The sequence below is a fragment of the Oncorhynchus nerka genome, linkage group LG14 (genome assembly GCF_034236695.1).
Source record: "Oncorhynchus nerka isolate Pitt River linkage group LG14, Oner_Uvic_2.0, whole genome shotgun sequence".
Lineage (NCBI taxonomy): Eukaryota > Metazoa > Chordata > Actinopteri > Salmoniformes > Salmonidae > Oncorhynchus > Oncorhynchus nerka.
In genome coordinates, this window is record NC_088409.1 from 67,618,437 (window position 1) to 67,646,249 (window position 27,813).

The following is a 27,813-nucleotide window of genomic DNA, read 5'->3' on the forward strand; positions in this document are numbered from 1 at the left end:
CATCATAACCATGTTTTCCTGTGACAGTCTCTTCCATTCTAATATTTTTGTTCAGTAATAGTTGAGTAATGGACCCATTCCAGTTCATAGTGGGAGGGTTGTCTTGTCAATGCGTCTGTATATTGTCTATAAAAGTGGATCCTCGTGGTTGTATTGTCCTTCCTTTTTAGACCACATAGACCTAATAAAATACTTCAAATGGTAGGCTAACTGCTGAGTCTCTCTCTCTTTCTCTCTCTCTCTCTCTCTCTCGCTCTCTCTCTCTCTCTGGTGACTTAAAGAAGAGTAAAGTTAAGGCCTCAACATCTGTCTGAATTTCTGTCGCTGTCCTTTTTGAAATAGCTGAACGAATTGGCCTATATTCATCACAGCTCATTTGCTTGCACTTGCTTATACTTAGAGCTAAGTGTTAATTATATAAGAACAAGCATCATACATTTACTGAACATAAATATGTTTGTGTATGGTTCAAAACTCATGTTGACATGTATTATTATTGAAGGAGAATGCTGTTCTCCAGTTACACAAATCCACAAGGAATCAGTAGGAACCATATTTAAAGAGCTCCACTCTTTATGTAGACTCTAAAATTTGTGGGCACCATTTGTCGCTGTTATAGAGGCTCCCGGGTGGCGCAGCGGTTCGATTCCAGGCTGTATCACATCCGGCCGGGATTGGTGAGTTCCATAGGGCAGCGCACAATTGGTCCAGCGTCGTCTGGGTAGGCTGTCACTGTAAATAATAATTTGTTCTTAACTGACTTGCCTAGTTAAATAAAATACATGTAATGTTGTGTAGTGGCTTCGCTGGCATCTGAATTTTTTTGTTGTTTGCCCCACCAAGATTGACATGTTAAAATCGCTACTGCCAATACTAGTAGACAGACAGACAGACAGACTAGATTCACTGGAGGAGAAGAGTGATTTAGCATACAGTTTCACACCAATACTGCCATTCTTACATTGGACTCTACACTCAACTCCTTCATTCCTTTCTTTCTCACAGACACTGTGTATAACCCATATTAGGATGCCGGTGGGCGGAGTTGCGAGGGTCGTCAGCTACATGGGAAACACCTGGGCCCGGTGTGTCCCAGGATAAATACACCACTTCCCCATTCATGGAGGAGACTCTCTCCATGCAGACACCTTTACAGATTTAGTTGTGTATCTTGGTGGCTTTTGGTTGTTTGCTTTGGCACCTTTCAACACCCTGCATTATCACATTCATGCATGCCAAAACACTCACTTACACTACTGATTACTGATTACACACACCATTGTATATTGTACTTAGTTTACTTTATTTAATAAATATATGTTTTGTTACTCCTTATCTCCACGTTGTCTCCCTTTTGTTACGAGCTTTGAGCCGGTTCGTGACAAGGGTAGGACACACACACGATCACAATAATAAACCCTATAGTAGTTCTAGTCCTGAGTGTTGAGGGTTTTGTGTTGTCTGTCCGCAGCGTTTGGTAACGCTAAGATGATCCGTAATGATAACTCTAGCCGCTTCGGGAAATACATCAAAATCCACTTCAACCAGAGAGGAGCCATAGAGGGGCCCAAGATAGAACAGTACCTGCTGGAGAAGTCACGATAGTGACCAAAGTAACACAGCTCGTAGACTGTATCACAGGATATAGGACAGTTGCTTACTTCAGCTAGCTAACACTTCCTGTTCCAAAACGTCTGCAGACAGGTATGGATTCAGGGGGCGGGGTTATAGAGTCTGCAGACAGGTATGTATTCAGGGGGCGGGGTTATAGGGTCTGCAGACAGAGTTGGATTCATTAGTGCACACCATAGCAAAACGAAGCAAAACGTTTTGGAACAGGAAGTGTTAGCTAGCTGAAGTAAGCAACTGTCCTATATCCTGTGATACAGTCTACGAGCTGTGTTACTTTGGTCACTATCGTGTCATCTCTTCCCCCCCTCTCTCTGCAGGCTCGTAATGAGAGGAACTACCATATCTTCTACTGTATGTTGAAGGGCATGCCTTCAGACCAGAAGAAGAAACTGGGACTAGGGAAAGCCACAGACTACAGCTACCTTAGTAGGACACCACTTAGCTCACACTTTAACAACGCTATTATAACGGTAGTGAGAAAATATCATTAAAGTTCTCCTCTCCTCCAGGGGAAGTGTACTGTGTGTGATGGTTGTGATGATATGAAGGAGTATTCAAACATCCAATCAGCCATGAAGGTGTTGATGTTCTCTGACACTGAGAATTGGATGATCTCCAAACTATTGGCCTCTATACTACATATGGGGAACCTGCGTTATGAAGGTAATAGGTACACACATACACACACAGACATACATATTTGAATGACATCATACTGACTTCACTGTCACCTACCTCCTACCTCTGACCTCTGACCCCTAGCTCGTACTTATGACAACCTGGATGCCTGTGAGGTGGTCTGCTGGACACACGCACACGCACACACACACTGTACACATAAACCTACCGTACATACACACACCTACCCTGTCCACTGAGTGGTTGTACAGCAGTAAACTGAACTAGTTATGTCACAGCTGCTGGAGAACTACAGGTGAGTCCTAGACCACTGCGGGAGGGAGGGAGGGAGAGGGAGGTGAGGGGAAAGACAGGGAGGGAGGTGGAGGGAGGAGGAGGAGTAGGGAGGGAGAGAGAGGGAGGTGAGGCGAAAGACAGGGAGGGAGGTGGAGGGAGGGAGGAGGAGGAGGAGGGAGGGAGAGAGAGCGGAGGAGAAGGAGGCAGGGAGAGCGGAGGAGGGAGGGAGGGAGGGAGGGAGAGGGAGGTGAGGGGAAAGACGGAAAGACAGGGAGGGAGGTGGAGGGAGGGAGGAGGAGGAGTAGGGAGGGAGAGAGAGTGGAGGAGGAGGAGGGAGGGAGAGCGGAGGAGGAGGAGGGAGGGAGGGAGGGAGGAGGAGGGAGTGTGAGGCATGTGTTCAAGCTGGAGCAGGAGAAGTACAACCTGGAACACATCAACTGGCAACACATCGAGTTCACAGACTACCAGGACGCCCTGGACATGATCGCTATCAAACCCATGAACATCATCAGCCTCATAGACGAGGAGAGCAAGTTCCCCAAGGTATTGATGATAGTATAACCTTGAGGTAGAGGAGGATAGGTGGTGGGTGAGAGAGGGACGAGAAACATGATCGCTATCAAACCCTTGATCATCATAAACCTCATAGACACGGAGAGCAATTTCCCCAATGTAACTGCATTATAGATAGATACGGTACACATACAGATGTAGGATCTTAATTTGATCACCCTGTTGCAGGGAACATTCCTGCAATGTAGGAAATATCAAATTTGTATTGTATTTGAGTTTTAAAAAGGTTTCTGAAGTTTTTAATTTCCACATAGAAATTTCAGACCTGATTTTCCCTTACGAAAAATGTATCAACAGCTACAAGAATGCCCATTAATTATAATGCACATGCCACCCGAGTGGCGCTGCTGGTGTTGTAGCCGGCCACAACCGGGAGACCCATGGGGTGTCGTCCATCGCACACTAGCGACTCCTGTTGCGGGCCGGGCGCAGTGTATGCTGACACAGTCGCCAGGTGTACAGTGTTCCCTCCAACACATTGGAGCGGCTGGCTTCCAGGTTAAGTGGACATTGTGTCAAGAAGCAGTGCGGCTTGGTTGGGTTGTGTTTCGGGAGGACGCGCAGCTCTCGACCTTTGCCTCTCCCGAGTCTGTACGGGAGTTGCAGCGATGAGACAAGACTTTAACTACCAATTGGATACCACAAAATTGGGGAGAAGAAAAATAATAAAGGAGGAGAGGAAATGGACAGATGTGAGGGATGTCATGAAAATAAATCAGAATGTCTGTTTGGAATCTATTGATGATCACATCTGGTTTGTGTGTGTTTGTGTGTGTGCGTGTGTTTGTTAAGGACCACCATGACATGCTGAGACAAGGCTATCACAGACAAGGTCATCCTTATCCAGAAGGTTGTACGAGGCTACAAGGACAGGTGAGGCCGTAGTCATAGCAACCCGGTGAGGCTGTTAGCATAGCAACCTGGTGAGACTGTAGTCCTAACAACCAGTTTAGACTGTTGGTAAAACAACTAGTTGAGACTAGTCATAGCAACAAGCTTTGAGTTAACAATGGTGTCACTTGGTCTCAACAGGTCCAACTTCCTGAAGATGAGGAAATCAGCCATGATGATCCAGAAGACGTGGCGAGGATACCACTGTCGCAAGAACTATGGAGCTGTGAGTTTTAAAAACTTGATCACTTGAACTGTTCCTTGTATCATTAATCAAATTACAATTTCTCCTCCATGTCCTCTCCTCCTCCCCTCCTTCTCCTCCCCTCCCCTCCTAGATGCGGGCAGGGTTCACCAGACTGCAGTCGTTGTATCACTCCAGGCGGCTGTACATAATGTACCACGTGGCCAGACAGAGAGTGATGGGTCTGCAGGCCAGGTGTAGAGGCTGTCTGGTCAGAAGGGCCTTCAGACACCCCTATGGGCCGTCATCACCATCCAGGCTCACACACGGGGCATGATCGCACGACGCCTCTACAAGAGACTGAAGGGAGAGGTGAGAAAGAGACAGACACACACAGTGCAGACTGAAAGAAAGCCTCAGTCCTGCTCACTCTCTCATCCTCAACCTTTCTCTCTCTCACTCTCTCATCCTAACCTTTTCTCTCACTTTCTCTTGCACTCTTTTGTCTCCTTCTCTCTCTCCCTCTGTTTCCTCCCTCTCCCTCTCCCTCTGTTTCCTCCCTCTCTCTCTCCCTCTGTTTCCTCCCTCTCCCTCTCCCTCTGTTTCCGCCCTCTCTCTCTCCCTCTGTTTCCTCCCTCCCTCTCTCTCTCTCTCTCTCTCCCTCTGTTTCCTCCCTCCCTCTCTCTCTCTCTCTCTCTCTCTCTCTCTCAGTATCGGAGGAGGTTGGAGGCAGAGAAGCTGCGTCTGGCTGAGGAGGAGAAACTGAGCAACCAGATGAGCGCTAAGAAGGCCAAGGTCTGGAACACACACACATACAGGTGTCATGCACCCCAAAAATCAGAGGGGGCACAAAGTACATGAGGATGGCTAAGGATGGCCCGTAGGGGGGCTAGGCCCTGCAATCTAGAGCCATAATCATTATACTTAATTCTATGTAAAGAAATATGTCAATCTTTCTGCATATCTAAGCATACCTCTTGAGCTGTCTGTATCCTTCCTGACTGGTGGTTCTGAATTAAAAAGAAACTAAATATGCTTCTCTGCATCTCTGCTAAAATCTGGGTAAAATATTGAGTACATTTAGTTATTGCTAGCTTTTCTAAAGTCTACCAACCTTGAGGAGGGCATAGATACTTAGATAAGATAGCTACTCTACCTTGATAGCCTGAAATGGCTCCATCATAAAATTACTAGCTGGCTAGTAGTATTACAGAAAAATAACAACAAATCTGAGGGGGCATACACACACACACACACACACACACACACACACACACACACACACACACACACACACACACACACACACACACACACACACACACACACACACACACACACACACTTCTGTAGGTAGAAGCATATAGCGTAACCACCAGGGGAGACTGGCCCAGCTAGCAAAGGAGGACGCGGAGAGGGAGAAGAGAGAGAGGGAGGAGGTGCGGAACGACTCTGACATGGTGGATAAGATGTTCGGCTTTCTGGGAACAACAAACTCCTTCCCTGGCCAGGAGGGAGCACCACCAGCTGGGTTCTAGGTGAGAAGGTCGCCACCTGGTGGACAGACAGACAGACACTGCTACAATTAACACATTCTGCTCTGGGCCACATTCAAATCGTTCACTGTGTGTCTGTGTGTGTGCATAAATGTGTGTGTTTGCGCGTACATGCATCTGTTTGTAGGACTTGGAGCGTGCCCAGAAGGAGCTTGAGGAGGAGGATTTAGACGCTGTTCTTCCTCTCCCTGAGGATGAGGAGGATGACCTGTCAGAGTATACGTTTGCCAAATTCGCTGCCACCTATTTCCAGGGCAACACCACACACACCTATGGCCAACGGCCGCTCAAACAACCTCTGCTGTTCCATGACGACGAGGGCGACCACATGACCTCTCAACTCTGACCCCTGACCTCTAACCCCAGTAGACCATGGGGGTTTGTCAGACTGTCCTTTCAGGCGGACTCCTTCTACCCAACTGTACTTTTTATAATTATAGCAACAACACTGTTTAGAGTTGCAAAATTCCAGTAACTTTTCCCTACTTTCCCCGGTTGTCCAGAAATTCCTGGAATCAGGAGGGAATAGCAGGAAATCCAGAATCTTCAACCAGGATATATAGAAAAAGTAAGTAATTCAAAGGTTGCAACCCTAACGCTGTTGGTTTCTCTCCCCCCAGGCGGTGTTGGCGGTGTGTATTACGGTGCTGAGGTTCATGGTAGATCTCCCGGAGCCCAAGTACCACACGGCCATCACCGCTAGGAGAAAATTCCTGTGATGACCAAGATTTACGAGACGTTGGGCAACAAAAACCTACAAGAGGGAACTACAGGCCCTGAAGGGGGAGGGAGAGGTGAGAGGAGGGGGGAGGGGAAAGAGAGAACTGCAGGCTCTGCAGGTGGAGGGAGAGGTGAGAGGAGGGGGGGAGAACTACAGGCCCTGAAGGGGGAGGGAGAGGGGGAGAGGAGGGGAGGGGAAAGAGAGAACTGCAGGCTCTGCAGGTGGAGGGAGAGGTGAGAGGAGGGGGAGGGGAAAGAGAGAACTACAAGCCCTGAAGGGGGAGGGAGAGGGGAGAGGAGGGGAGGGGAAAGAGAGAACTACAGGCCCTGAAGGGGAGGGAGAGGGGAGAGTAGGGGGAGGGGAAAGAGAGAACTACAGGCTCTGAAGGGGAGGGAGAGGTGAGAGGAGGGGGAGGGGAAAGAGAGAACTACAGGCTCTGAAGGGGGAGGGAGAGGTGAGAGGAGGGGAGGGCAAAGAGAGAACTGCAGGCTCTGCAGGTGGAGGGAGAGGTGAGAGGAGGGGGGAAGAGAGAACTACAGGCCCTGAAGGGGAGGGAGAGGGGAGAGGAGGGGGAGGGGAAAGAGAGAACTGCAGGCTCTGCAGGTGGAGGGAGAGGTGAGAGGAGGTGGGGGGAGAGAACTACAGGCCCTGAAGGGGGAGAAAGAGGGGAGAGGGGGGGAGGGGAAAGAGAGAACTACAGGCCCTGAAGGGGAGGGAGAGGTGAGATGAGGGGGAGGGGAAAGAGAGAACTACAGGCCCTGAAGGGGGAGGGAGAGGTGAGAGGAGGGGGAGGGGAAGGAGAGAACTACAGGCCCTGAAGGGGGAGGGAGAGGTGAGAGGAGGGGGAGGGGAAGGAGAGAACTACAGGCCCTGAAGGGGGAGGGAGAGGGGAGAGGAGGGGGAGGGGAAAGAGAGAACTACAGGCTCTGAAGGGGGAGGGAGAGGTGAGAGGAGGGGGAGGGAAAGAGAGAACTACAGGCTCTGTAGGTGGAGGGAGAGGTGAGAGGATGGGGGAGAGAAATAGAGAACTACAGGCTCTGCGGGGGAGGGAGAGGTGAGAGGAGGGGGAGAGAAATAGAGAACTACAGGCTCTGCATGGGGAGGGAGAGGTGAGAGGAGGGGGAGGGGAAAGAAAGTGAACTACAGGCCCTGCAGGGGGAGGTGAGAGGAGGGGCAATAGAGAACTACAGGCTCTGCATGGGGAAGAAGGGGAGGGGAAAGACAGTGAACTACAGGCCCTGCAGGGGAGGGAAAGGTGAGAGGAGGGGGAGGGGGAGGGGAGGGGAAAGACAGTGAACTACAGGCCCTGCAGGGGGAGGGAAAGGTGAGAGGAGGGGAGGGGAGGGGAGGGGAAAGACAGTGAACTACAGGCCCTGCAGGGGGGAGGGGAGGTGAGAGGAGGGAGGGAGAGAGAGAGAACTACAAGCCCTGTAGGGGGAAGGAGAGGTGAGAGGAGGGAGGGAGAGAGGGGAGAGAGGGGAGAGAGAGAACTACAAGCCCTGTAGGGGGAAGGAGAGGTGAGAGGAGGGAGGGGAGAGAGAGAGAACTACAAACCTTGCAGGGGGAGGGGGAGGTCAGAGGAAATGTTTTGCTGTGCTGTGAGGAAAAATGTACTTACTAAGAATGTGATATGTGGTTATCTCACCTAGCTATCTTAAAGATATGCACTAACAGTAAGTCACTCTGAATAAGAGCATCTGCTAAATCATTAAAAGAAGAAGAGGGGGGAAGTAATTGATAATAACACTTAGCTATAATCTCATTAGGTTAGTTGATAACTGAGTTGCACCCTCATGGTCTGATCCACCTGTAGAGTTGCTCTGGGTAGTACAGTACAGTCGTGCTTCCTCGAAGACGTTTCCTAGCTGATTTATAAACTGTGTCCTGCTGTAACCCCTCCCCTTAAGACCCCCCATTTAGACAGCAACAAGAAGAACAGTGTCTGACACAAACTAATGTCCCTCACCCTGAAGAAGAAGTCCAGGGTCACTGAGGAGGTAAGAGAGAGGAGGAGGTTTTGGAGATTTAAGCATTCTAGCAATGATGACATTGCCCTTAGCGTCTGGGCACTTTGTCTATGTCCCAAATGGCACCCTATTCCTTACACCCTACGCCATGGTAAAAAGTGGTGCACTATATAGGGATAGGGTGCCATTTGGGATGCAGCGAGTATGTAGATCAGATAGAATGTTGATGATATGTTTTCTGACAGGTGGTGAAGCGCCTGAACGACGGAGAGATTAGTCTCCATGGTAACAGCATGCTGACACACAGACACACACACACATCCATTACCTCTCTTTTTCTCTCCTCTCCTCTTTCCACCTCTCTTCTTCTCCCCCCTCCCGCTGTCCTCCCACTCTCTCCTCCCCCGTCTCTCTCTCTCCCTCTCTCCTCATCTTTCTTCTCTCCCAGGCCACTAAGTCTAAGAAGCCCATCATGTTGCCAGTAACCTTTATGGACGGCACCACTAAGACGTTGTTGACAGACTCAGCTACTAACGCCATGGAGCTGTGTAACGCCATGGAGCTGTGTAACGCCATGGAGCTGTGTAACGCCATGGAGCTGTGTAATGCCATGGAGCTGTGTAATGCCATGGAGCTGTGTAACGCCATGGAGCTGTGTAACGCCATGGAGCTGTGTAACGCCCTGGCAGACAAAGATCAGCCTCAGAGATCGCTTTGGATTCTCTCTCTACATTGCCCTGTTTGACAAGGTAATACACAGACACACACACACACATATACACATGTGCAGTATTCCAGTATGAGCTATGTGTATGTGTGTGTCTACCTCAAGGTCTCCTCCCTAGGCAGTGGAAAGGACCAGGGTGCCCAGGAGCAGTATGCCCAGGAGCAGGGTGCCCAGGAGCAGGGTGCCAATGAGCAGGGTGCCCAGGAGCAAGTGTGCCAAGGAGCAGGGTGCCAAGGAGCAGTATGCCAAGGAGCAGGGTGCAAAGGAGCAGGGTGCCCAGGAGCAGTATGCCAAGGAGCAGGGTGCCAAGGAGCAGGGTGCCCAGGAGCAGGGTGCCCAGGAGCAGTATGCCAAGGAGCAGGGTGCCCAGGAGCAGTATGCCAAGGACCAGGGTGCCCAGTAGCAGTATTCCCAGGAGCAGGGTACCCAGGAGCAGGGTACCCAGGAGCAGGGTGCCCAGGAGCAGGGTGCCCAGGAGCAGGGTGCCCAGGAGAAAGGTGCCAAGGAGCAGGGTGCCCAGAAGCAGGGTGCCCAGGAGCAGTATGCCAAGGACCAGGGTGCCCAGGAGCAGTATTCCCAGGAGCAGGGTACCCAGGAGCAAGGTGCCAAGGAGCAGGGTGCCCAGGAGCAGGGTGCCAAGGAGGAGGGTGCCAAGGAGCAGGGTGCCCAGGAACAGTATGCCAAGGACCTGGGTGCCCAGGAGCAGGGTGCCCAGGAACAGGGTGCCCAGGAACAGGGTGCCTAGGAGCAGGGTGCCCAGGAGCAGGGTGCCTAAGATCAGGGTGCCCAGGAGATGAACGCCCCCTGGAGATTGTTCTACAGGAAGGAGATATTCACGCCCTGGCACAACCCTGCCGACGATGCTGTGGACACCATCTTCATCTACCAACAGACTGTACGAGGGGTCACGTTTGGAGAGTACCGCTGTGACAGCGTGAGTTTTACACTTACACCAAATGACCTCTCAGTTACAAGGTGGCACTGTTTTTATGGTTCTCTGAGCCTGATAGGAGCAAACTCTCTTCTTGCTCTTTTCCAGGATGAGATGACTGTGTTGACTATGGGTCAGACCCTAACCCCTCTGTCTCTGTTTCTGTCTCTCTCTGTCACTTAATTCAATTCAATTCAAATGCCTTCATTGGCATGATTAACATATGTTTACACTGTCAAAGCAAATGGAATAGACAATAAACAAAAGGGTAAATAAACAAGGTAAACATCTCTCTCTCTCTCTCTCTCTGTCAATACGACGACTTGGCAGAGTTAGCCAAGTACTTTGTTGATTCTGACCCTAGCTCTAACCTCTCCCCCTCTCTCTTTCAATTCAATTCAAGGGGCTTTATTGGCATGGGAAACGTGTTAACATTGCCAAAACAAGTGAGGTAGATAATATACAAAAGTGAAATAAACAATAGAAATTAACAGTAGACATTACACATACAAAAGTTTCAAAACAATAAAGACATTACAAATGTCATATTATGTATATATACAGTGTTGTAGCAATGTACAAATGGTTAAAGGACACAAGATAAAATAAATAAGCATAAATATGGGTTGTATTTACAATGGTGTTTGTTCTCCACTGGTTGCCCTTTTCTTGTGGCAACAGGTCACAATCCTGCTGCTGTGATGGCACACTGTGGAATTTCACCCAATTTCAACTTTCACACTCTCTCTCTCCAGGATGACCTAGCAGAGTTAGGCAGTCAACATTATTATGTGGACTATGGTTCTAAGATCCTGACAGAGCGTCTGCTGAGCCTGATCCCATCCTACATCCCCGACCGAGAGGTCAGCTCCCCCCGGAGCATGGAGAAATGGGCCCACGTCATCATGGCTGCCCACAAAAATGTACTGCTGGCTGGGGAATGGTTGGCCAGGCTCCCTTCTAGGGACTGGCTCTCTCTGGATGTCCCTGGTTCTGATGTTTTGTCTAGTAAACTACCAAACCTTTAAGAAGAAGGTTTTACTTTCAGTTATTTTGATTGTAATATGTGATTGTCTTACCTAGTTTTTTTTTTTTAAATACACTGATTGTAAGTCCCTAAGGATGTGTCCCTAATGGCACCATATTTCCTACATAGGGCAGTACTTTTGACCAGAGCCATATGGAACCTGGTCAAAGGTAGTGCACTATATAAGGAATAGGAGGCCATTTGCAGGTACCTGCTGTAATGTACCTGCTGTAATGTACCTGCTGTACCTGCTGTAATGTACCTGCTGTAACTGCTGTAATGTACCTGCTGTAATGTACCTGTTGTAATGTACCTGCTGTACCTGCTGTACCTGCTGTAATGTACCTGTTGTAATGTACCTGCTGTAATGTACCTGCTGTACCTGCTGTAATGTACCTGCTGTAATGTACCTGCTGTAATGTACCTGCTGTAATGTACCTGCTGTAATGTACCTGCTGTACCTGCAGTACCTGCTGTAATGTACCTGTTGTAATGTACCTGCTGTAATGTACCTGCTGTAATGTACCTGCTGTAATGTACCTGCTGTACCTGCAGTACCTGCTGTAATGTACCTGCTGTATCTGCAGTACCTGCTGTAATGTACCTGTTGTAATGTACCTGCTGTAATGTACCTGTTGTAATGTACCTGCTGTAATGTACCTGCTGTAATGTACCTGTTGTACCTGCAGTACCTGCTGTAATGTACCTGCTGTAATGTACCTGCTGTAATGTACCTGCTGTAATGTACCTGCTGTACCTGCTGTAATGTACCTGCTGTAATGTACCTGCTGTACCTGATGTAATGTACCTGCTGTAACTGCTGTAATGTACCTGCTGTACCTGCTGTAATGTACCTGCTGTACCTGCTGTAATGTACCTGATGTACCTGCTGTAATGTACCTGATGTACCTGATGTAATGTACCTGCTGTAACTGCTGTAATGTACCTGCTGTAATGTACCTGATGTAATGTACCTGCTGTAATGTACCTGATGTAATGTACCTGCTGTAATGTACCTGCTGTAATGTACCTGCTGTAACTGCTGTAATGTACCTGCTGTACCTGCTGTAATGTACCTGCTGTAATGTACCTGCTGTACCTGCTGTACCTGCTGTACCTGCTGTAATGTACCTGCTGTACCTGCTGTAATGTACCTGCTGTACCTGCTGTAATGTACCTGCTGTACCTGCTGTAATGTACCTGCTGTACCTGCTGTACCTGCTGTAATGTACCTGCTGTACCTGCTGTAATGTACCTGCTGTACCTGCTGTACCTGCTGTAATGTACCTGCTATAACTGCTGTACCTGCTGTAATGTACCTGCTATAATGTACCTGCTGTACCTGCTGTACCTGCTGTACCTGCTGTAATGTACCTGTTGTACCTGCTGTAATGTACCTGCTGTACCTGATGTAATGTACCTGATGTAATGTACCTGCTGTACCTGCTGTAACATACCTGCTATAACTGCTGTACCTGCTGTACCTGCTGTAATGTACCTGCTGTACCTGATGTAATGTACCTGCTGTACCTGCTGTAATGTACCTGCTGTACCTGCTGTAATGTACCTGCTGTAATGTACCTGCTGTACCTGCTGTACCTGCTGTACCTGCTGTAATGTACCTGCTGTACCTGCTGTAATGTACCCGCTGTACCTGCTGTAATGTACCTGCTGTACCTGCTGTAATGTACCTGCTGTAATGTACCTGCTGTACCTGCTGTAATGTACCTGCTGTACCTGCTGTACCTGCTGTAATGTACCTGCTGTACCTGCTGTAATGTACCTGCTGTACCTGCTGTACCTGCTGTACCTGCTGTAATGTACCTGCTGTACCTGCTGTAATGTACCTGCTGTGATGTACCTGCTGTACCTGCTGTACCTGCTGTAATGTACCTGCTATAACTGCTGTACCTGCTGTAATGTACCTGCTATAATGTACCTGCTGTACCTGCTGTAATGTACCTGCTATAACTGCTGTACCTGCTGTAATGTACCTGTTGTACCTGCTGTAATGTACCTGCTGTACCTGATGTAATGTACCTGCTGTAATGTACCTGCTGTACCTGCTGTAACGTACCTGCTATAACTGCTGTACCTGCTGTACCTGCTGTAATGTACCTGCTGTACCTGATGTAATGTACCTGCTGTACCTGCTGTAATGTACCTGCTGTACCTGATGTAATGTACCTGCTGTACCTGATGTAATGTACCTGCTGTACCTGATGTAATGTACCTGCTGTACCTGCTGTAATGTACCTACCTTCATTAATACCCTTCAGTCAGTCTGTTTGGTGCTGTACCTGCTGTAATGTACCTGCTGTAATGTACCTGCTGTACCTGATGTAATGTACCTGCTGTAATGTACCTGCTGTACCTGATGTAATGTACATGCTGTACCTGCTGTAATGTACCTGCTGTAATGTACCTGATGTAATGTACCTGATGTAATGTACCTGCTGTACCTGCTGTAATGTACCTGCTGTAATGTACCTGATGTAATGTACCTGCTGTAATGTACCTGCTGTAATGTACCTGCTGTAATGTACCTGATGTAATGTACCTGCTGTAATGTACCTGCTGTACCTGATGTAATGTACCTGCTGTACCTGCTGTAATGTACCTGATGTAATGTACCTGCTGTAATGTACCTGCTGTACCTGCTGTAATGTACCTGCTGTAATGTACCTGATGTAATGTACCTGCTGTACCTGATGTAATGTACCTGCTGTACCTGCTGTAATGTACCTACTGTACCTGCTGTAATGTACCTACCTTCTTTAATACCCTTCAGTCAGTCTGTTTGGTGCTGGACCTCGTCATATCTCGGAGGAATCGTTCTTAACTTGTGGAGGTTGTTCCTGTAAACTTGGTATACATGTGATCTAGACTTAGTTTCCTCACTCTTCACAAAGTGTGCACTTGCACCCGTCATGGATTTACAAGCATTGGATTGGTGTACTCATTCGCTGTAGGGTGTTTCCACCGTTGTTAAACCCATGACAGGGAGTGTGAAAGTACACACTTTGGGAGAAGGACGGATAATCGGGACACAGCCCTAGTCACATGTCCATACTCTGATTCCACCCCTCTCTCCACCATATAGGTCCAAGTTAGCCTAAGAATGATGTCATTGTGGACAGGGGTCTACTTTATAGACGAACACGAGCAGGTGCTGCTAGAACTCTCTTTCCCAGAGATCACTGCAGCCTCCAGCAGCAGGTAAGGCATGATGGGATTTGGAGTCCATCCTAACACTGTTGCCCTCTTGACCATAAACATAACAGCAACTCTATGTTTCTTTTTCTTAGGTTTTCTGTTATTTTCTCATATCCTCTTTTCTCCTGAGCTACTAATTTCAAGAAGCCTATTTACTATGTTGCCTGTAATAATAATACCTTTAATTTGTAGAGTTAGTTAGCCATCCTCCTTACTTGGGCTAGCTACTCTGTTTTGTTGGTGGCCACCTCAACCCCCAATAGTTAGCTGACCTGTTAGGGAATAAATATTTGCTCGATCTTTCGAGCTAACGACTGTATTCCTGTCTCTCTCTCTCTTCTTCTGAGACTTCTTGCTAGCTACACCGCACAGCGCATGAGCAATTCTTTGAGCATTTTTTCTTCCTCTGTGTGTCAATATGAGTTTACATTCACGTCGACCAACTCTGAGGACATCAGAGACCTTGTGGTAACGTTCCTAGAGGGCCTGAGGAACCGGTCCAAGTATGTGGTGGCTCTGCAGGACAACACCAACGCTGGTGAGTAGAGTACACACACAAACACATAAACATAAACACACACCCCCACAAACTGTACCTTTTCCCCTCCAGTTGGGGAGTCTACGTTCCTGTCGTTTCAAAGGGGAGACCTGATCCTATTGGACCAGGAGACAGGTCAGCAGGTCATGACCTCAGGCTGGGCCCACGGGGTCAATGAATGGACCAATCAGAAAGAAGATTTCCCTGCTGACGCCGTCTACGTCCTGCCGACTGTTACCAGACCTCAGGCTGAAGTAGTGGTAAGACATACACACACACAGCCTTTACACACACACAGCCTTTGCATGATCCTCAATCCTCTCTCTCTAGGCGTCGGTTACCATGACACCAGACCAGCGACAGGAGACGGTCCGTTTGTCTCAGCTGGTTCTCCCGGAAACTGGAGAGGAGAGGGTTAAACCTTACACACTGGAAGAGTTCAGCTATGACCACTTCAGGTAGACATGCACGACATGCACGCACATTTATTTATTTTTTCAACCTTTATTTAACTAGGCAAGTCAGTTCAGAACAAATTCTTATTTGCAATGACAGCCTGGGAACAGTGGGTTAACTGCCTTGTTTAGGGCCTCTCCCGAGTCTACGGCAGTTGCAGCGATGGGACAAGACTGTAACTACCAATTGGATATCACGAAAAAGGGGTAAAAAGTACCAAAAAAAAACAACAACAAACAAGCTGCATTGTAGATTAGAACCCTCAGACTCAGATTGAATCTTGGCTGAGGTGTCTTTTTTTATAAAAACAATAAAGATGATTGGATGAGGACAGTGGCCGATGTCTTTTTTTCAACTGGAGTAACAGAAGTAGCGTTACACTGTGGACATGGAATCAAATGGGTTAATCAATGAATACAACCAACTCAATCCTTTAAAGATTTTTAATATCAGGTAATACCATTTACAGTCAGAAAATAGTAACATAACATAGAGAAGGCTCATATACATTAAAACAAAACGGTCGTCCTGTTATACAGAAAACAACCAGAAATACTATGTACCCTTTTGCTATTTAACAACAATTACATTCGGAGTGTTTGATACCTTTGAATCATTGTTGGGACCAAATATAGGTTTCGATTCCTGATAGCATGGTATCCACAGAGCCATTACCAACCAAATCCTTGTATAGCCTAGCGGTCTCTAATGCAAGCAAGGCGGAGTGCAATTCCACCAATGGCAGAACATCATTATTTTACCCTCTGGTCATCAGGATATCAACTGCTCTGTTGTTAGTTGGCTTACTGTGAACATACAGATTGTCAACATGTATTTTCTGTCATGGAGAGTTTTAGAATGGCTTGTGAGAATGTATTGGGACAGTTCTAGAATGCCCTGGGATAGTTCTAGAATGTCTTGGGAGGGTTCCAGAATCTCTTGGAGAGTTCTAGAATGCATCAGAAAATAGCCCATAAAATGTCTCTCTTCTCCTCTGTATGGCTGGCCAGTGGCTTGTGGACATTGTGTCTCCTATGGCACGTAGATCTCCTGTCTCCTGCTCAACATTGTCCACAGAGCCATTACCAACCAACCTGGCCTGTGGACATTGTGTCTCCTATGGCACGTAGGTCTCCTGTCTCCTGCTCAACATTGTCCACAGAGCCATTACCAACCAACCTGGCCTGTGGACATTGTGTCTCCTATGGCACGTAGGTCTCCTGTCTCCTGCTCAACATTGTCCACAGAGCCATTACCAACCAACCTGGCCTGTGGACATTGTGTCTCCTATGGCACGTAGGTCTCCTGTCTCCTGCTCAACATTGTCCACAGAGCCATTACCAACCAACCTGGCCTGTGGACATTGTGTCTCCTATGGCACGTAGATCTCCTGTCTCCTGCTCAACATTGTCCACAGAGCCATTACCAACCCACAGACTAACACCCGAAACCAGCAACTTTCCACACAACACCTGAAAGTCATACACAGCTTCTACAACCTCAAAATAAACAATTAAGATTTAGGAGTAGATCTCATGATAGATAGACATGTGTGTTAGCAGAAGCAGATGCTGTATTCACTGCCATGCTAAAACCCTAGGCTATTGCTTGGTCATACATTCAAATATACATAGCAACTCCTGATCACTAAAACCACAGGTGTTCACCTGCATCCACTCACTCACACAGAAAATATAGACCCTATTTAATACATTTAATACATTCCTCTAATGCAGCTGATGTCTTAACAGTTATGAGAATAAAAACAACATACTGAACAAAAATATAAACGCAACATGCAACAATTTCAAAGATTTTACTGAGTTACAGTTCATATAAGGAAATCATTCAAGTGAAATAAATGAATTAGGGCCTAATTTATGGATTTCATATGACTGTGCAGGGGTGCAACCATGGGTGGGCCTTGGATGGCATAGGCCCACCCACTTGGTAGCCAGGCCCAGTCAATCAGAATGAGTTATTACAGACAAATATTCCTCACCACCCCTCACTCCAAACCCATCTCAGGTGATCTCGCCGGTGAAGAAGCCAGATGTGGAGATCCTGGGCTGACGTGGTTTCATGTGGTCTGCGGTTGTGAGGCCGCAGACCACATGTGTTTATGGTAGAAAAATGTACATTCAATTTTCTGGTGAACATTCCTACAGTCAGCATGCCAATTGTACACTCCCTCAAAACTTGAGACATATGTGGCATTGTGTTGTGTGACAAAACTGCACATTTTAAAGTGGCCTTTTATTGTCCGCAGCACAAGGTGCACCTGTGTAATGATCATGCTGTTAAATCAGCTTCTTGATATGCCACACCTGTCAGGTGGATGGATTATCTTAGTAAGTGAGGAAATGCTCACTAACAGGGATGAAATAAGCTTTTTGTTCATATAGAACATTTCAGGGATTTTTTATTTCAGCTCATGAAATACGGGACTAACACTTTACATGTTGCGTTTATATTTTTTGTTCAGTGTATATTTCATATTTCAGCAATTCAGTTCTGCAGTTCCAGTGGTCACCAGAGGGGGTGTGAATGAGCTGGTCAAGTGAGGAACAAAGGAACAACAGTCTTAATCAGGATTATCAAAATGCTGGCTTATCTTTCACATTACATCAGCCTCTTCCTCTTTTTACACATTCAGTTCATCCTCTTCTCTTGTTTTCCTTCCCATTTCCCTATGCTCATTCTTGTGCGGTCACACTTTGTGTGTGCGTGACTGGGTGAGTGTCTGTGTGCATGTGTGCTACTCCTCTGTGATGGTGTGGAGGGTACTGGGGGTCCGTAGTTCCGTTCGGACATTCCCACTGGAGATGGACCAGACGTCGCTGAGCTCTGCTGGGCAAAGGTTAAGGGTTAGAGGTCAGGGGTGTGGTAGTTGGAGTTCAGGTGAGGGGTTGGTGCAGGGTTCATGTGTGGGTTGAAGTCCAAAGATTTGGGGTTTGGGAATGGTTCATGGGAGGTTCATTGGTTCATGAGTTGAGTTCATGGGTTGAGGTCCAGAGGGAGAGAGATGAGGGCTCTAGTAGGAGACTCTGAGTGGAAGGGATTCCATCGACCCCACCCTGACTCCACAGGATCTGAGGCACAGACGGAACACAGAATAATATATGGTTCACCGGTATTCCGAGTAAAAGCTCAAATCATCCCTGAGGTGCACGGATGTACACTGCGTTAAAAATGCACTAACATACTGCCTCTGATGAAACAGGCTTTTTAATATTATGAGTCCAATAAACTAGAGGGTTAGAACACCACTGGCATTGAGCAGAGATACTTTCAGAATTTGAATTGAATGTAAGAAACTACCAGCTATTCCAGCTCATAGACTGTACAGTTTATGCAAGAGATTAAAATGTTGGTGCGCCTGTGTGTTCCACACAAGTAGAAGATTAGTCCAGTGGGAGAGGGCCATAGTGATGTACAGTATGACATTGTTGTTGTCCTTACCAGTCCTGAACTTGCTATAAGGCCCGGTCTCTTGTGTCTGTCGACTGCCTGACCAGAATTGTAGGCCTCGCTCACGCCACCTGTGGGACAGGGAGAGACACACACACACACACACTTTCACCTTACAGACATACCTTTATCTAACTAACCCATTATATTTTGTAATCGCCTCAGTCACACACTTTTGAAATGTATGCAGAAACGTGTGAACTCACCAGTGGAATATGAAGACACAGACGATAAGAACAGCAGAGACCAGGTCAGTCAGAATCCATATCACACTATACTGCTCTGGAGTCTGTAGGGAAACACGTGAAGACATTAGTGTGTGTTTGTGTTTATCACCATATGGAGAAGCGATGTGTGTATGAGTCTCACCACAAGGAGCAGCGGTGTGTGTGTGAGTCTCACCACAAGGAGCAGCGGTGTGTGTGTCTCACCACAAGGGGCAGCGGTGTGTGTGTGAGTCTCACCACAAGGAGCAGCGGTGTGTGTGTGTGTCACCACAAGGAGCAGAGGTGTGTGTGTGTGTCTCACCACAAGGAGCAGCGGTGTGTGTGTCTCACCACAAGGAGCAGCGGTGTGTGTGTGTCTCACCACAAGGAGCAGCGGTGTGTGTGTGTGTCACCACAAGGAGCAGCGGTGTGTGTGTGTGTCTCACCACAAGGAGCAGCGGTGTGTGTGTGTCTCACCACAAGGAGCAGCGGTGTGTGTGTCTCACCACAAGGAGCAGCGGTGTGTGTGTGTGTCTCACCACAAGGAGCAGCGGTGTGTGTGTGTCTCACCACAAGGGGCAGCGGTGTGTGTGTGTGTCTCACCACAAGGGGCAGCGGTGTGTGTGTGTGTCTCACCACAAGGGGCAGCGGTGTGTGTGTGTGTCTCACCACAAGGGGCAGCGGTGTGTGTGTGTGTCACCACAAGGGGCAGCAGTGTGTGTGTGTGTGTCTCACCACAAGGAGCAGCGGTGTGTGTGTGTCTCACCACAAGGAGCAGCGGTGTGTGTGTGTCTCACCACAAGGAGCAGGGGTGTGTGTGTGTGTGTGTCTCACCACAAGGAGCAGCGGTGTGTGTGTGTCTCACCACAAGGGGCAGCGGTGTGTGTGTGTGTCTCACCACAAGGGGCAGCGGTGTGTGTGTGTGTCTCACCACAAGGGGCAGCGGTGTGTGTGTGTGTCACCACAAGGGGCAGCGGTGTGTGTGTGAGTCTCACCACAAGGAGCAGCGGTGTGTGTGTGTGTGTCTCACCACAAGGAGCAGCGGTGTGTGTGTGAGTCTCACCACAAGGAGCAGCGGTGTGAGTGTCTCACCACAAGGAGCAGAGGTGTGTGTGTGTGTGTGTCTCACCACAAGGAGCAGCGGTGTGTGTGTGAGTCTCACCACAAGGAGCAGCGGTGTGTGAGTCTCACCACAAGGAGCAGCGGTGTGTGTGTGTGTCACCACAAGGAGCAGCGGTGTGTGAGTCTCACCACAAGGAGCAGCGGTGTGTGTGTGTGTCACCACAAGGAGCAGCGGTGTGTGAGTCTCACCACAAGGAGCAGCGGTGTGTGTGTGTCTCACCACAAGGGGCAGCGGTGTGTGTGTGTCTCACCACAAGGAGCAGCGGTGTGTGTGTGTGTCTCACCACAAGGGGCAGCGGTGTGTGTGAGTCTCACCACAAGGAGCAGCGGTGTGTGTGAGTCTCACCACAAGGAGCAGCGGTGTGTGTGTGTCTCACCACAAGGGGCAGCGGTGTGTGTGTGTCTCACCACAAGGAGCAGCGGTGTGTGTGTGTGTCTCACCACAAGGAGCAGCGGTGTGTGTGTGTGTCTCACCACAAGGGGCAGCGGTGTGTGTGTCTCACCACAAGGAGCAGAGGTGTGTGTGTGTGTCTCACCACAAGGAGCAGCGGTGTGTGTGTCTCACCACAAGGAGCAGCGGTGTGTGTGTGTGTGTGTGTCTCACCACAAGGGGCAGCGGTGTGTGTGTGTCTCACCACAAGGGGCAGCGGTGTGTGTGTGTGTCACCACAAGGAGCAGCGGTGTGTGTGTGAGTCTCACCACAAGGGGCAGCGGTGTGTGTGTGTCTCACCACAAGGAGCAGCGGTGTGTGTGTGTCTCACCACAAGGGGCAGCGGTGTGTGTGTGTCTCACCACAAGGGGCAGCGGTGTGTGTGTCACCACAAGGGGCAGCGGTGTGTGTGTGAGTCTCACCACAAGGAGCAGCGGTGTGTGTGTCTCACCACAAGGAGCAGCGGTGTGTGTGTCTCACCACAAGGGGCAGCGGTGTGTGTGTGTCTCACCACAAGGGGCAGCGGTGTGTGTGTCTCACCACAAGGGGCAGCGGTGTGTGTGTGTGTCTCACCACAAGGAGCAGCGGTGTGTGTGTGTGTCTCACCACAAGGAGCAGAGGTGTGTGTGTGTGTCTCACCACAAGGAGCAGCGGTGTGTGTGTGTGTGTCTCACCACAAGGAGCAGCGGTGTGTGTGTGTGTGTCTCACCACAAGAAGCAGCGGTGTGTGTATATCTCTCAGCAGCATGTTGTTGGTGGTAACAGAGGATGCTCCACTGCACCAGGCCAGAGAGTAGAGCCACGGCTGGTTCACTACATACAGGTTCACACTGATGTTCACCGACCTGTACTTACTGAAACACAAAACCCACATACATACATAGTGTTTGAGCAGAGAGAGATTTTCTAGTACATCATGTGTGTGTGGGTGTGTACCTGACGTGTTGCAGAGACATGGTGCTGTAATGCAGGTTGAGGGTAGTGATGTGGTTGTCCTGTAGTTCCTGAATAGAGGCAGTCTGTCCGGCTGTCTGTTGCAGCTCTGGATCCACCTGCTGTATCTCCCATCTCTGATCTGATGGCAGCCACAGCACCTACACACACACACACACACACACACACACACACACACACACACACACACACACACACACAGTATTAAAAAAGGCTGCACCTTATAAAAGCAGGGAGACACCATTGAATGGCAGCAGGCCTTTCTAACATGGTCCTTTGAGTCAAAGATAGAACTATCACAGTGACCCCCCCATCCATACACGTGCCTGGCTGGAGTTGATGTGTGTGTGTATGAGGTCCAGGGTGATGTTGAGGTAGTTGTCTCTGTAAGGGTGTCCAGGAGGAGGTTGTCTCAGGTCAAACAGCACTGTCCTGCCAGCCCGATTCGCTACGTCCAGAACTTCATCCAGGGAGGGAACCATCTGATTGGCAGCTAGCTCTCGCTGCTCTGGTGACAGAGAGAACACCGTGCCAAACGGATCCCACTGGGAAGGGGGTGGAGAGAGAGAGGGTGATGGTTAAAAGAGGTCTTTAATACAGTTACTAACTAACCCATGGTGCTAAAGTCAGCTACTGTGTGTGTGTCCTTACAGAGAGGAACCAGGCCCCAGCGTTGAGCTGCTGTACATCAGACCAGGTGAACAGGGCAGCAGGTGTGTGTGTTCTGTTAGGAAACACCTCCTCTACGTTAGTGGTCCTCTGCAGGGTGAGGTCATGCATCACAAACGGAACGCCATCAGCACTAGGAGAGAGGGAGGGGAGGGGAGAGAAGGGGGAGATTATTGTCCTGGTGTTCACATGTTCAAGACAAACATGTGGCAGGTCTCAGGTGAAGCTACCCTAGGTCTGCTAGCTATAGTCCTGCTACCAGGCCTGGGCTCAAATACTATTTGAAATCTTTCAAATACTTTGAGCGTTTGCTTTAGCCTGCCTGGAGTGCCTGATGGGCCAGGTTTGCAGTTTTGCAACTATTCTATTGGTTCCATTACACCAGGCAAACTCCGTTACACCCTGGCCCCTTCTCTTTCTCTCAAGCCCAGCTAAAGTATCTGATATTATTATAAATAGTATTTGAACCCAGGGCTGCATGCTACATGCTAATGCTAAAAGACACATAGGCTAGCAGGCCTGGACAGGAGTATTAACCGCTAACTGGATTAGCTAGGATGCAATCACATTAACTGGGAGGAGTGGAAGGATGCTAACGCTAATGTCTGATCTCTAGGATTATTACAAGGCGAGCCAGGACAGGACAGGGCAGGACATGGGTCAAGGCTAGCCAGGACACAGGGCTATTACATGGATCAGAAGGGGACAGACAGACTGACAGTGTGGTGTGTACCTTATAGTGACGTCAGTCTCAAACCCGTCCACTCCAGCCTCCACTGCGCTCTCAAAAGACATTAGAGTATTCTCTGGGGCAAGCTGTTAGAGGTCAGACATGCACGAGAACAAACACACACACACACACACACACACACACACACACACACACACACACACACACACACACACACACAAAGGCATCAACAACACAGTGCCAAGTACATTTTCCAGTGTCAGACTTTATTTTAATCAGGAACTCTCTCTAACTGACTCTCTAACGTAACATGAGGCCAGAGCCTCTGTGTTAAAAGTTATGTTCATGTACAGGATTTACCTGTATATTGTATGTCGTAGTATTGATAGATAGTGGTGTTATTGATATATATTTATAATATTGATAATGATGTTATTGAAAGATCGTGATAATATTGATAATGAAGTTATTGATAGATAGTGATAATATTGATATTGAAGTTATTGATAGATAGTTATAATAGTGATAATGATGTTATTGATAGATATAATATTGATAATGAAGTTATTGATAGCTGGGATCATGTTGATAATCATGTTGTGCCATGGTTGTACCATGGGAGCTTCTCTGTGTCATCTTACTGTTTACTGCAAGTGGTACTACTGATATATAGGGATAATATTGATAATGTATGATAGCTGCTCTGGGTGCTACTGAATCATTGAGTAGTATGAAGCTGTGATGATAGATGTATGATAGGTTGGTCCTACCATGGGAGCTCCTCTGTGTCCGAGGAGTGTTGGTTTTGGCCCCAGGGTTCCAGCTTCTCTGATGCATGGAGAATACATGGCCAGAGGAACCAGGTACAGACTGAACAATGCACTCATGTACACACCCAACAGACACACTTGATGCACTTTTGAGAGATAGAGAGAGAATATATTTCAAAACAACCTCATACTGGAACAAGTCTAGCAGGTCCAGTGTTCTAATTCTAGAGTTATACAAGTCTTAATGATGAAATCAGAGGTTAAAGGGGAAATCTGTGATTTCTAGATCCATATATTTTTCACCCATTGATTGCTTGAAGAATTTATAAATGCCTCATGAATTTATAAACGCTTGGTCTATGAATGTAATGAGAGTCGTTACATTTCTCCAGCCCCATCCTTTAGATGTTTACCAAAATAGGTGGCGGGTAGGTGCTTTGTTATTGTGTGAACTGCAGATTGCACCTTTAATCAGACTACTGTACACCTGACAGGGCTCTAGGTGTGTGTGTGTGTCATTATCCTCCACAGAGAGGCCAGACATGAGTCAGCTAGTGCACCTACAGCTTCACGTCACCACGACGACTCAGAACAGTGACCATGGAGATGACAGAGAAACAAGAGAGAGCGAGAGGTGGAAGGACAAAGGCAGAGAGAGGGTGAAGGACAGTGTGCGTAACGCCAGTGTCTATGCAGGCTTTTATAACTCTGAAAAGTTCCCACTCAGTCTCAGTCAATAGAGGTTGCCTTCCTCTGCTCAGACGTTGCATACATCAATCAATGGTTGCATGCCACATCATTGACCGTGCAGTTGGGCACTAGGTTGCTATAACATACTGTACATGTAGATGTGATTAGCTGATACGTACAATACCTGTCCAGGCTTTGAAACACGACCAGAACCTGGACTTATTTTACAGCAGCCAATCGGAGCACTTACCTCTCTTGTTCATACGAAAAAAGTGCAGCCCAATTGGCCAGGACAGGAGAGTCATCAATAAAACCCCGCCTACCTGAAGAAAGGGGGCTGTGACCTAGCCAATCAGGAGGGGGATAGAGAAAGGGAGGGAGAGAAAGGTTCATATCACAATGCAGACAACTGAACATACACATTTCACATTGTTGCTTTGGGTTGCTTGATGTGATTGGTCTGAGACAGCTAGACTGGCCAACCTGCAGGGAGAGGAGAAGGGTCTTCCACTCTTTACTCCACACCTCAGAGAGAACGGCCGTGGCACTGACAGAGAACGCCATGGTCACCACGATCCCCATCTAACACAGAAAAACAACAAAGGACTAATCAACATGGGTCATCCTGATCTGTCTGTGCTGCTTCACAGAGGTTGAATGTGTGCTGTACTACATGGATGATAGGAGATACCTTGTGACTCCAGTGAAGGTACAACCTCTGTCCCTCAGACAGTAAACACACTGCTAGTACCTGCAAGACAACAACAGAGAGACGTAGATTAACAGAGCAGCAGTAGTGCTGTTGTATAGTAATGTAGTAGTACTGAAGAGAGAAGGGGTAGTACAGGTTTATAGTAATGTAGTAGTACTGAAGAGAGACGGGGTAGTACAGGTTTATAGTAATGTAGTAGTACTGAGGAGAGCAGCAGTAGTACAGTTGTATAGTAATGTAGTAGTATTGAAGAGAGTAGGAGTAGTACTGTTGTATAGTAATGTAGTAGCACTGAAGAGAGCAGGAGTAGTACAGTTGTATAGTAATGTAGTAGCACTGAAGAGAGCAGCAGTAGTACAGTTGTATAGTAATGTAGTAGTATTGAAGAGAGTAGGAGTAGTACTGTTGTATAGTAATGTAGTAGCACTGAAGAGAGCAGGAGTAGTACAGTTGTATAGTAATGTAGTAGCACTGAAGAGAGCAGCAGTAGTACAGTTGTATAGTAATGTAGTAGTACTGAAGACAGCATCAGTAGTAGTATAGTGATAGTACTATAGTTGTCACTAGCAACAGCAATAGTATAGTAGTAATAATATTATAGTAATAGTAGTAATATAAGTATAGTAGTATTACTAGTTCTCACCAGTAGCAGAAAGATGTAGGTTAAATGAGCAGCAGTAGTAGTATAGTAGTAGTAATAGTACAGTAATATCAGTAGTATAAGTATAGCAGTATTTATAGTAGTAGTACTAGTTCTCACCAGCAGCAGAGAGATGTAGGTGAACAGAGCAGCAGCAACAACCAGCAGCACCAGAGACCAGGGGAACCAGAATCCCAGAGTCTCAAATTTAAACCTGCAATGCAAACATATAAACTCAATCCAAATAACTTCCCAGATATTTCCCATGCTTGTTCAATGAACGATAAACAATTAACGAACATGCACCTGTGGAACGGCCGTTAAGACACTAACAGCTTACAGGCGGTAGGTAATTAAGGTCACAGTTATGAAAACTTAGGACACTAAAGAGGCCTTTCTACTGACTCTGAAAAACACTAAAAGAAAGATTTCCAGGGTCCCTGCTCATCTGTGTGAATGTGCCTTAGGCATGCTGCATGGAGGCATGAGGACTGCAGATGTGGCCAGGGCAATAAATTGCAATGTCCGTATTGTGAGACGCCTGATCGTCCTCGCAGGCAGACCACGTGTAACAACACCTGCACAGGATCAGTACATCCGAACATCACACCTGTAGGACAGGTACAGGATGGCAACAACTGCCAGAGTTACACCAGGAACGCACAATCCCTCCATCAGTGCTCACACTGTCCACAATAGCCTGAGAGAGGCTGGAATGAGGGATTGTAGGCCTGTTGTAAGGCAGGTCCTCACCAGACATCACCAGCAACAACGTTGCCTATGGGCAAAAACCCACTGTCGCTGGACCAGACAGGACTGGCAAAAAGTGCTCTTCACTGACGAGTCGTGGTTTTGTCTCACCAGGGGTGATGGTCGGATTTGCGTTTATCGTTGAAGGAATGAGTGTTACACTGAGGCCTGTACTCTGGAGCGGGAGAGATTTGGAGGTGGAGGGTCCGTCATGGTCTGGGGCGGTGTGTCACAGCATCATCGGACTGAGCTTGTTGTCATTGCAGGCAATCTCAACACTGTGCGTTACAGGGAAGACATCCTCCTCCCTCATGTGGTACCCTTCCTGCAGACTCATCCTGGCATGACCTTCCAGCATGACAATGCCACCAGCCATACTGCTCATTCTGTGCGTGATTTCCTGCAAGACAGGAATGTCAGTGTTCTGCTATGGCCAGCGAAGAGCTCGGATCTCAATCCCATTGAGCACGTCTGTGACCTGTTGCATCGGAGGGTGAGGGCTAGAGCCATTCCCCCCAGAAATGTCCGGGAACTTGCAGGTGCCTTGGTAGAAGAGTGAGGTAACATCTCACAGCAAGAACTGGCAAATCTGGTACAGTCCATGAGGAGGAGATGCACTGCAGTACTTAATGCAGCTGGTGGGCACACCAGATACTGACTGTTACTTTTGATTTTGAGCCGGGACAGGGACACATTTACTCCATTTCGGTTGGTCACATGTCTGTGAAACTTGTTCAGTTTATGCCTCAGTTGTTGAATCTTGTTATATTCATATACATTTTTACACATGTTAGGTTTGCTGAAAATAAACACAGTTGACAGTGAGAGGGGACGTTTCTTTTTTTGCTGAGTTTAGTACAATCAGTGTGTGTGTGTGTGTGTGTGTGTGTGTGTGTGTGTGTGTGTGTGTGTGTGTGTGTGTGTGTGTGTGTGTGTGTGTGTGTGTGTGTGTGTGTGTGTGTGTGTGTGTGTGTGTGTGTGTGTGTGTGTGTGGTGTGTTTGTGTGTCGTGCGCTTGTGTGTGTGTGTGACCCACCAGTCAAAGTCATTGTAATCATTGTGAGCCTGGCTCCAGAAGTAGAGGAACAGAGAGGAGAGGAGGAAGGTCAGGACCAGGAAAACCACGCTCCCACACTCCACCTGGAGGAGAGAGAGAGGAGGAAGGTCAGGACCAGGAAAACCACGCTCCCACACTCCACCTGGAGGAGAGAGAGAAGGAAGGTCAGGACCAGGAAAACCATGCTCCCACACTCCACCAGGAGGAGAGAGGGGAGGAAGGTCAGGACCAGGAAAACCACACTCCCACACTCCACCTGGAGGAAAGAGAGAAGGAAGGTCAGGACCAGGAAAACCACGCTCCCACACTCCACCTAGA

At 48.0% G+C, this 27,813-nt stretch overlaps 1 protein-coding gene and 1 pseudogene across 2 annotated transcripts; one reads left to right on the forward strand and one right to left on the reverse strand.

The window, feature by feature from the left end:
* Window positions 1-1,029: 1,029 nt before the first annotated feature.
* LOC115141269 (unconventional myosin-VIIa-like) lies at window positions 1,030-15,340 on the forward strand (annotated as a pseudogene).
* Window positions 15,341-17,033: 1,693 nt separating this feature from the next.
* LOC115141270 (glycerophosphodiester phosphodiesterase domain-containing protein 5-like) lies at window positions 17,034-25,833 on the reverse strand. Of its 2 annotated transcripts, none has more exons than XM_065000312.1 (13): window positions 25,810-25,833; window positions 25,029-25,088; window positions 24,821-24,919; window positions 24,588-24,681; window positions 23,648-23,793; window positions 22,920-23,002; window positions 22,169-22,319; window positions 21,844-22,062; window positions 21,500-21,657; window positions 21,273-21,417; window positions 19,012-19,094; window positions 18,797-18,876; window positions 17,034-18,181 (listed from the first exon to the last, which is right to left on the reverse strand). In XM_065000312.1, exons 3-13 carry the CDS (start codon window positions 24,917-24,919, stop codon window positions 18,093-18,095), a joined length of 1,347 nt encoding a protein of 448 aa, XP_064856384.1. In that variant the 5' UTR covers window positions 25,029-25,088; window positions 25,810-25,833; the 3' UTR covers window positions 17,034-18,092. The 2 variants fall into 2 exon arrangements, with proteins under 2 accessions (XP_064856384.1, XP_029535878.2); XM_029680018.2 differs by having other exon boundaries at window positions 18,089-18,426.
* Window positions 25,834-27,813: the final 1,980 nt, after the last annotated feature.

Excerpts from the sequence above, each read along its gene's own strand:
- LOC115141270 (XM_029680018.2), bottom strand. The coding sequence starts at position 24,919 with ATGGGGATCGTGGTGACCATGGCGTTCTCTGTCAGTGCCACGGCCGTT. Across the intron at positions 23,003-23,647 it reads GACACAGAGGAGCTCCCATG|CTTGCCCCAGAGAATACTCT; the intron begins GTAGGACCAACC and ends GACCTCTAACAG. Across the intron at positions 18,877-19,011 it reads TGTGTCTTCATATTCCACTG|GTGGCGTGAGCGAGGCCTAC; the intron begins GTGAGTTCACAC and ends CCTGTCCCACAG.